The sequence below is a fragment of the Saccopteryx leptura genome, chromosome 5, assembly GCF_036850995.1.
Source record: "Saccopteryx leptura isolate mSacLep1 chromosome 5, mSacLep1_pri_phased_curated, whole genome shotgun sequence".
Taxonomy (NCBI): Eukaryota; Metazoa; Chordata; class Mammalia; order Chiroptera; family Emballonuridae; genus Saccopteryx; species Saccopteryx leptura.
This window is the reverse complement of record NC_089507.1, coordinates 154,448,578-154,458,951: the sequence shown is the minus strand read 5'-3', so window position 1 is coordinate 154,458,951 and position 10,374 is coordinate 154,448,578. Positions and strand designations below refer to the sequence as shown.

The 10,374-nt window shown below is 47.0% G+C and overlaps 1 protein-coding gene across 1 annotated transcript; it reads right to left on the bottom strand.

Annotated features, from left to right (window-relative positions):
- Positions 1 to 9,085: 9,085 nt before the first annotated feature.
- Positions 9,086 to 9,667, bottom strand: MSGN1 (mesogenin 1). Its single transcript, XM_066387510.1, has one exon. The coding sequence runs from the start codon at positions 9,665 to 9,667 to the stop codon at positions 9,086 to 9,088; it is 582 nt and encodes a 193-aa protein (XP_066243607.1).
- Between the last annotated feature and the right edge of the window lie 707 nt (positions 9,668 to 10,374).

The window sequence follows — 10,374 nt, the reverse complement described above, 5'->3', positions numbered from 1 at the left end:
TCTCTGTCTCTGTCACACACACACACACACACACACACACACAAAAGAAAATTGGTCTCCTGCTAATACTGGTGCTTTGGCTGGCCATCGTAGAAAGAGGCACCAGCAACTCTCTCTGTCTCTGCCACAAAAAAAAAAACCACAAAAAAACCCATAAATGCCTCTTAATTCCTGCAGCTGTATATGATGCAAAGGAGGCCATTATCAGCCCTCTGTGCGCAAAAAAGTGCATTCCTGGCTAACAGAGGCTAGTAAACCACGTTAGCAATATTTCATATAACCAGATTAGGGTCCACACAGTCAAAGAAGGTGGTTGGTCTATCAGACCATCTGAGTGATCTAATACAGGTGTCTCTCTTCCCTGAGGAATCTCAATAGATGCTAGGACACAATAGGTGTAAAATTTTAAATTTATGTGATTATTGCCTAAGATAAGACATCCTATATTCCTCCTATCTCCTGTCTTCTTTTGGTATAAAAAGTAGCTTCTAGGGAGGATGTGAGTTTATATAAGAATCTAGAATTCAGAGATCTGAACAAAAAGGGTAGAGAACTATGTTTTATAGAAGAAAAACCTTTTTTTACAAAAAAATCCAGAGACTGAAGTCCATAAAATTAAAGCAATTTTCTCAAAGGGAGACCTATATTTTCAAAAAACAGGCACTGGAACTTTAGCCAAAGACTAGGAGAGTTTGAAAAGAATTTCATTAGAATACTATGCATATTTCACCCTCTGTTCATGTACAGGGAGAAGGGCTGACTTAGATCACCTGAGGACACGTCTCTTCCAGAGCCAGCGTCTTGGCCAGTTCAACTACAAGGAAAGCACCTTTCTGGCTGTAAGTCAATGATACTTCTCGAAAACCATTTTCTTATTTTAGACGATGGGTTTCTAGGGTTGTCTAGAATAACAGCTTGTAATGTATCCGTTCATGTATGTATATATTTGGCTGTCAATCATTAAATGGCACAATGAAGCTGTCTGGTCATTGGAAGGAGCGTTTAAGTGACCCTTCTTTCTTTCCTTCCTGGCCTTCCACATGCCTTAAACCACATCCTCGGTATTATTTTAAAATACAACGCAATCAATAGTTCACATGCTACAGAAATGTTTACCTGAAATCTATGTACTTCTATTGATCAATGCCACCCAGTTAACTTTGATTTCTAAATTAAATATATATAAGACTTATATACACACACACACACACACACACACACACACACACACACACACACACACACATAGTTAAGAATGACTGAGATCTTGCTAAAGACACAGAAATTGAGCTAAGCCTGTTCTCCCACCAAAGACTTACCGAGCACCTGATATGAAGGAAAATATGCTGAGTGCTGGCCTGAAGCTCCTCAGACTAAAGTGGACGCTGGTGTCTCTCTGTGATAACAGTAAGTGGAAGAATAGTAAGCACCACCATTGCATGTGCCCAAGAACGCAGACCTCCCCTTTTTACGGGTGTACCCCGGCCATCCACTGCGTCTCCTGTCCTCTCTGCTCTTCCCTCTCTGCAGCCCAGGACCAGGTCTGAAGGACTGGGCCTAATCACCCAGCAATAAAGTTTTCTGAGTGGATTCCTTGTTTTCCAGCAACAGGTCCCCATTGGCAGCACAAGACCTGAGCTGGGGCCACCGGGGTACAGTGGGCTATACCCTCACCACCAAATGCTGACACCTGAGGTCTGGAAGCAGCAGTGACTGGGTGTCCCTGTTCACAAATAGGATGGGGTGGATTCCCAAAGTGAGAGAAATGGTGTCTTCTTTGGGTCCCTGCTCTTGCATCGATGCTCTGCTCTTGCTAAGGGGCCCTCAGCATTGGTAGTCATGCCCTGGGATCAGGGACAGAAACTGTCCTTCCCACCTGGTATTTCACACACACACCAAGCACACAGACAGAACAAGGCCCTCGTGTTTCCCTGGCGCCTTTTGCTCCTTTTCACTAGAGCCCATGATGATGGAACCTCCTGGTCCCTCCGGCCCCTGGGGCCCACTTGGGCACCTCCAGCCTTGTTCAATACAGGCTTTGGGACCCTCACCTGCTGCAGTGATGGGCGAGCAGGGCTACAAGGGGGTAGAATGGACTGAAAGGGCCTCTTTTGGAAGAAGCAGAGACACTGCTGAAGTGACTGGAGCATTTTATTTGGTTTTCTATGCCTATTTAAACCCCTGGGATTTTTGAAAACGTCATCTCCCAGGTGAGAAAATGGTAAGATTAAAATGGAGATGCATTTGACTTCCTTAATTCAGCTCACAAAGTCTTGTTCAGTGAATCAGTTCATCATTTTCACACGTCCTTATGGAATGAGTCCAATAGAACCCAAGGGGCTTGCTAAGGTCCAAACCCTCCCCTGGGCATTTGAGCCCTTCGTGGTCTAGATGTCATGCAAACTCACTCTTCTGCCCTGGGTCTCAGCCACGTGCCCACGTGCTGTGCCCCTCACCGACTCCTGCCCCTGTACCTTTGCTATTACTCTGCTTTCTCTTGAAATGCCCCTCAGTCCCACCACGAACACACTTCCCCATCCAGGTTCAAGGCAGAGCAGCTCCCCTGTGAAGCCAGGTGCCTCACCAAACAGAACTCTCCCTCCTTTCCCCACCGACTCTGGGCCCCTTTCAGAATGCTGGTCCCTTACCATCTGCCTGCACTGTGCTGAGGTAGGCATAGGCCTATCTCCCCAACTCCACTTAAACTTCTCGAGCTCCGAGGCTGCGCTTTGCCCCAGAGAGTTATTGTGAGGATTGGACAAGATAACACGGGTTTAAAAAGAACACAGTGTTCCTTGTGTTTCAATTCGCTACAGACTGGCTCTCCCCTTCATGGGGATGTGAACAAGTGTCAGGGAAGTAAAACGAGACAAATGTGAGTATTTAGTGATTGAACCACCACCTGGACCCCATCAACTGCTTTTTATATCCGTGTCACGTTCTGTGCCGGGCTTTGCTCAAAGCCCAGACCCATGGCCCCCTGAGTGAAGCCGTGAGTGAGAGGGGCTTTTCCCAGGCCGAGTCAGCCTCCCCCCAGCGTGCAGGACACCCAGACCCTCGCCTTCCCGCTCCTTGCGGTCTGTCCCTTGTCCCTTCCCTGCTCCTCCAAACTCAGTCTGTGCTTCAGCCCAACCAGCCCGTGTCTGACCCCCAAGTCCTGGAGCTTTCTCAGACCCCCACGCTTTGGCAGAGGGTGTTCCTCTGTGTAGGATGCACTTGAATCCCTCAGGTGCCTAGAGAACCCCTTCCAGAGCCCCCTCCTCTGCGACGCCGTCCCTGAGTCCCACAAAGAACAGTGATTGCCTTCAGCTCTCTATTCGCTTCTCTCCCTCGCTGGGCTGCAGGCTGGTAGCTGCACCCTCTTCGTCTGGCTCCCCAGAAGGGCCACTCAGTTGACTCCCATCTCCACAACTGCCCCTCTGTGCTGGTCTGGATTCCAGTTGTCATCACCCTTCTGCTCCCTGACCTGATGGCTGGTCCTCAGCCCACTGCCCAATGGACGTCTGGCTGCCCCAGCATACAGCAGGCTCCATGTTCGTCTGCAGCCTAAAACTTAAATTCCTTAAATGTCATCGGCTCTCTCTGCTGGGAAGTCATTAGACAGACAGCAAAAATAGTGACAGGGGTTTCTCAGGTCTAATTCCTGAATTGTGAAGGGGAATAAAGTTCTGTTCAAGGGCTTAGGTTTTCACCAACCTATGTGGCACGTGGGTGGCGATTGTCTTGTGTGTGCACATGGATGAGATTTAAGATTCAGAGAGGTTCCGTGCAAAACCCACCATGTGGAAATGTGCCACAGATACAATTGGTTGCTCTGTCTCTGTGAGGATGCCTTTGGGGGCAGGGCTTAGGGCACGACTGAGGTTCCTAGGAAACAGCATAGTTTAGCCAGAAAGAACCAGATTAGGACTTTAAAGTTTAAGATTCTAGTGCCAGCTCTGCCACTTAGTAGTCATTATAATAGCTTGTTACCATGAGCCTTACTGTCTTCACCTGTAGAGTAGACATAATTCCTCATATATAGTGACATACAAGTGAGAATTTCATAGGATAATGTAAAATGCTTTGTAGTCACTAAAGCAAGATAAAGAACACACCGGGTGTGGTGATGCACCAGCCTCACTGGGCTGGGGTTTGAACCAAGTTTTCACCTCTTCATGCCTCGGTTTCCCCATCTATAAAATGGGGATAACTTTTGTCCTTCAGAGGGTTGTTAAAGTAGTTATATCTTACATAATACAGGTTAAAATAGTTATTTCAAGTAAATTACTTAGTACCTCACTCAGAGTAAGCACATAATAAATATTAGTTGCTATTTTTATTATAATTAGTGCTATTTTAATTTTGTCCATTTGTACCTAAAAGAAACTGAAGAAAAAGGTAAGGAAGCTGTAATCCCTGAGAACAGGTACTTCTGAAATCAGGTTTATATACCTTTGGCCACATACAATATTTCCACACTATTTTTAAAAAAATTCTCTTTAGTCAGAGATAGAGAGAGGGCGATTGAGAGCGAGGGAAGTCATGCTCCATACCACGTGGGAGAGGAGCAGAAAGGGCGCTGCATTTGGAATCTGCCCTTATCTATATAGATGCTAATACGTTGTCTGGATGCTGCCAGGCAGAGCAAGAGCACAGACCACTGGGATGGCTTGGAAGCAGAGACTTTCTGTTTTGCTCACTGCTGCTCTTCCAGCATAGGGACCATAGTATTGTCTCAGGAACAAGTCAAGCAGACCTGGATACAATCCTGGGCCCTGCACAATCATGTGGCCTTGGACAAGGTGACATGGTGCTCTGAGCCTATTTCTTGATTTGCAAAATGGGCTAGTAACAGCCATCTTCAATTGTTAGCAGTTAAGATTAAAGGAGAAAAAGTACACAGTGCCCTTGGCCCTGAGCCTGTCACCTCAGATGATGAATCCATTCACAGCTGTCACTGACCAGGCTGGGAGTGGCCCAGGATGTGGCTTTGCAAACTCCCCTCTTTCCTACAGTTCCCTGACCATTAAACGCCTATCTCCCCACTTAAAGAAGAGAAACAGACATTCACAGAGTTCTGAACCGAAGGGGAAACTGCTACAGAAGGGAGGGTCAATTGTTTTCAAACCTGAGAGACAAACAAATAACTGCCCTTTCTTCCAGCCTCTCGAAACATGTTTTGCTTTCTTCTTCCTCAGGATTCAAGGGCCTTTCTAGAACTGAAATATCAAGTCCCCCGGGCACTCTAAGAGGAACTGCTTTAGCTTCTGTATTTCATTCGCAACACAGGAGGCCATGAGTGTGCCAGGCTGGCTGCAGACCAGCCGGCGTGGGCTGAGCCCACAGGGTCAGGGCCAGGCCCGGGGCACTGACGGGAACTGCCAGGGATCAAGTGTGGCCTCCGTGCAGGCACAGAACCTACTGAACCACTGAAACGGGACCTCAAAGGTCACAACACCAACACCCACTTACGTAGGCATCTTCTCTTGCTGTTGTTTTTTAAAACTGTCTTTAATGACAGTTCTGCTGATGTGACCCTACCACCCCCCATGCCCGCCTCTCTCCCCAGTAGCTAATGTAGCAGCAACTGCAAGAACAAAGAAACCTCAGGCAGGTGTGAACTGTGGGACACACTGTGGAATACAGATGAACAGACATCAGGTTTCCTCTGTGGATTTATGACTCTAGGCACCAGCAAGGAAGTGAAAGGAATTTCTGGAAATATTTGGGGCAGATACAGAAGTTCAAAGGGAAATAGCTTAGAGGAAAAGATGAAGAGTTGGAAATGCCTCAGTTGGTGAAAGAAGTGGGGATTTCAGAGATGGAGACACAAAGAAAAGGTGGAGAAGCCCCGGGAGTGAGGATTTGCCCAGAACGCTCTCCTGCTGCCCCTCTCGCAGGGCACACCATATCACAAGCAGCATCCGCAGCGCCCACTGGAAGGGACAGCCCCAGGATTCCGTGGAAGCAGTCAGAGCTTTGGAATCAGAGCTGAAGTCACTAGCCAACTAGCCAGCCACGTGCCACTAGCTGATCACATGGCTGGGCACTGCTTCGCTGTCCTACGGGGAGGCTGGCAGCTGGCTGAGTGCAGCAGTCTACGGGGCCAGGTCCTGGGCCAGCAGCCTCCTCCTGGAAGTTGTCGCCTTCTCCTGGCTCTCCAGATGCCTGCCCTTCACAGGGCACCTTAGGAGTCCTGAGGGCAAGCCCAGCTTGTCGGTGAGTCTGTGGCTTTCCGGGATTTTTTTTTTTTTGAAGGGTGAGGACAGGCCCTCTTAAACCATCCACATAGTTAATGCTCAGAGTAACCGAAATTACCCAGACTATTTATAAATCATTGCTTAACGTTTGAACTTGAATAAAATCAAAAGTCAAGACCACTTGCGTCCACTCTTTTTAAAATGGCAAGGAAAGTGACAATAGTTCTAAGTGCTAATAAAAGGCTAGGCACCCCCTTCTCCATATGACTATCCTTTCTAATCCTCCTCTTCCAACATATGAAACACACATACGCACACATGTACAAATATAAACACATACACTCTCACATGACTATTTATACACACACAGGGTAGAGGCCCTTAGAGAAAATCTTGATATTGTCCAACATTTTTTAGTTTCTTCTCTAAAATGGCACCAACAAACATATGAGAAGTTGGTGAAGGTTTTTACACACAAGACATTTTAGCAACTGTGCCGCCCCCCATGCAGCACATGCTGATGAAAAGATATTCTTCAGTTACAAAAACACTGATCAGAAATAAAATTATATTCCTTCTATGCACAAAAATACGCAAACATAAATTTCAGGTATGTTAAAAAGTCATAGATAAATAATTACAAAAACATTTTCAAAAATCTGAACATTTAGATAGCCTTGGGACAAGGAAAAATTAAGCCAAAGGAAGAAATACACAGGCCATAAAAAAAGATAGGTTTGATCATATAAAAAAATGAAAAGCTTCAAAGAGCAAAAGATACTATGAAAAGCATAAATATAAGACACCATAAGATAATAACAAAATGATAGATTGGAAGGAAATATTTTTAACACATATTATGTACTAAGAACTCTCCCAAATTGTTAACAAGGAGATAAATAACCAATAGAAGAACAGCAAAGAACATAAACTGGCAAGTTGTAAAAAGGAAACAAAATGAACAAGAGTAACAAAAATTTAAATAGATGCACTGTTTCAAATAGTACACAGGGAAATTAAAATGAACACAATGACATAACCATTTTTTATTCATTAAAAAATTTCAGAAGGTTGATAATACCCGTGAGAACACAGAGCTGGCTCTGTCACATAATGTCAAGGCAAGTGTGAATAACCACCAACTTTATGAAAGTCATCTAACAGTATTTATTGAACTTTAAAATGCACATACACTCTGATCCAGGAATTCTATTTCTGGGAATTTTTCAGGTTCCTTAAAATATCAGTGTACAAAGCTGGTTGTCTGTGATGTTTGTTAAGTCATTTTTTTATAATTAAAAAAAAAAAAGAAAACCAACCTAAATATAATTCAAAAGGTGATTCATTAAACAAATTATGCACCACCACCCCCTGGGCTATGAAACCTGTTCAACCTTCCACTTCCCCTTCACGGTCACATGTGCTACTCGGGGCAAGTCTGTGCTTCAACGTCCTCAGCTGGAAGATCAAGTCCATAACATACTTACATTACAGATCTATTTGTGTTAACATGGAAGGACTTGGACTATATATTGCCAAAGTTAAAAGAGGAAAAGCAATTTGCAGACTTAAAGGTATTCTTTAGAAATATATGTATACCTATATTTATTTGTATGCTTTATGCAAAGGAAAAAGTGAAGAAGATCTACATTAAATTGTGGATCCCTCCACTGCCTTTGTAGTTTGTCACTAAAAGGAAGAAAAATCACCAATGGAAAAAAAAACCCACAGGAGACATAAACACTGAAAAACAAATAAAATGCCTAGTAACCAGAGGGGGAAATACTTAGCCTTAAAGCCTACTAGTTTTTGAGGACCTCCGTAATTCAAAGCCCCTTTTTGATGCATTGTGTCATCAAATTAGCCAAGCTGAGGCTGCTACAGTCACGCCCTAAGAGGACACACAGTGAAGGAAGGGTGTGTGTGTTTGTGTGTGGCTGCATGTGGGGTGATCTGGGGGATGGGGTGGAGGGGAAGATGCTGTGGGTGAAGAAATAAATAAGTTTGGAAGGAGGAGAGTTAGACTTGGGTTCTAATCCAAACCCTCGGCACTTTAAAGAGTCTGATTTTCTTTCTGAACCAGTCTCTTTACTGGAGAAACAAGGAAGTGACAGGACCCAGGGTGGTCATGTTCACACCTGGGCTGCACAGGGCTCCTGTCCTCCCAGCCCTGCTTCAGGCCCATCCTGTGTGCTGAGCCCTCCTCCTCTTCCTCCTCCTCTCCTTCTCTTCCTCCTCCTCCTCCTCCTCCTTCGTCTTCCCTCCCTCACGCCCCTGCGGCCTTTCTTTCCTTCCCTCAGAGAGGAGGCACTGGCCTTCAGGCGTGTCCCTCTGTTTTAACAGTCCGTGTGCCTGTGGTTGTTTACCATGACACTCATTTCTGCAGTATTTAAGGAATTTTGGGACCCTGTGCAAGTAAAGGCATGATTTCAGTCACACACACACATACACACACACACACACACACACACACACACACACACACACACACACACGAATGCTGCAGCCCTTTACTTGATGCAGAACTTCCTAAATAAGGATCTAGGTGTCACACTGGATCCAGTACAAAACGCAGTTTAGTTAGCAGCAGAAAGAAAGCTCCCAACACCAAAATGGCAGAGCAGATGAACTGTAACAATTGTACATGATGGAAAAACTGCATTGAAAATCATTGGCGCTTTAAAATAACTTGAACAGACAGAGGGAGGCAAATTCATGTGTCTCTTTGCAAAGGGCGATTCTCCTGAGAAATCGTGGGAAACCAGAAGCAAAGTACCTGCTCGTCTGGCAGTTCCACCAAGTCCAGTGGGAAATCCCTTAGAACTTGCCCAACAAGGACCAGCGCGGACTATGTAAATGGAACCGCATGCCGCTGGTCCAGGGAGCCCAACAGCAGGTCCGGCTCAGGCGCTCTGCGGCCGAGGCTCCCTCCCGCCGTTGAGCAGGTCGGTGAGCTCCCCAATGTACTTGATGGTGTACTTCAGCGTCTGGATCTTGGTGAGCGGCTGGCCCCTCTGGCTGTAGACGGGCGGCAGGTAGTTGCGGAGTGTGTGCAGAGCGTCCGCCAAGGTCCTCATCCGGAGCTTCTCCCTCTCGCTGGCCTTCCGTCTCCGCTGGACAGACATCCTGACTTTGGTGCCCTTCTGGGCTTTGGGGCCAGCCGCCCCCTGCAGGTAGGCAGGCTGGAAAGCTAACACATTGTAGTCCACCTCTACCAGGCCACCAGTGCCATGGCCGCTGCAGCCCTCGCTGCCCCCGTTGCCGGCACCCCCATGCCCACAGGGCAGCCCGGCCGCAGCCGGACAGGGAGAAGAAGAATAGGACTCCAACGACAGGGCTGGAGAGAGGCTCTGGGTGGGGGAGGCCTGGCTCAGCTCAAAGGGCCCGGCTCTGGTTTTCCAGTCCCAGGAGGACAGCAGGCCAGGGCTGTTGGAGGAGCCCAAGCCGTCGTCCAGGCTGAGGAGGGTCTCCCGCAGGTTGTCCATGTCTGTGGGCAGCTGCGGCGAGGAGGACTCCCTGACAAGTGAGAAAGGGCGTTCTGCCGCCGGGCCCAGCAGAGTTCTCTTTTATGGTGGTGGGGGACGAGTGGTGAAGTGGGAAAGAGGGCCGGGAGAGGGAGTTCAAAGGAGAAGCAGGGACCAAGATGGGAGATGAACTCTTCAGGTGTCACTTTCTCCTCATCGATAATTAGCATCTTCCAGCTAAAATGGCTTTAAACAGAAAGGCCTCCACGAGAAGAAAAAAGGAATTATCTTGTTGGAACTAAACCAATTAAGGCTGCATAACTAGACTTAGCATTGTCCTGTGGAACTCATTAAAGAGGGAGCCAAAGAAAACAAACCCAGAGCGCTCTGCAGCCAGGAGGTGGTGGCGAGGGGCCTGGCGGAGAGGAGCAGAGAGCCCCCTCCACTGGGACCCCTGAGACGTTTCAGAGCAGATGGGGTGCACTGCTGGAGAAGCAGCGTGATCCAGGGAGGAGGCAACCCCTTGGAGCTCACATTCCCTCATCTGCCAAATGCAGACAATAAACCCTCACTCCGGAGGGCTGTTGAGAGGAGGGGACCCAGCAGACACATTGCAGATGCCAGTTTCCTTCTGTCCTTCCTCTTTAGTAAGTCTCTTTAGGTTTTATAGTGTGCAGACAGGCCTACAGTCAGAAAGGCTAAGATAAGGCCAGCATCCCAGGTACATC

What these genes read in the sequence shown, in the direction of transcription:
- MSGN1 (XM_066387510.1), bottom strand. Translation starts at nt 9,667, where the DNA reads ATGGACAACCTGCGGGAGACCCTCCTCAGCCTGGACGACGGCTTGGGC.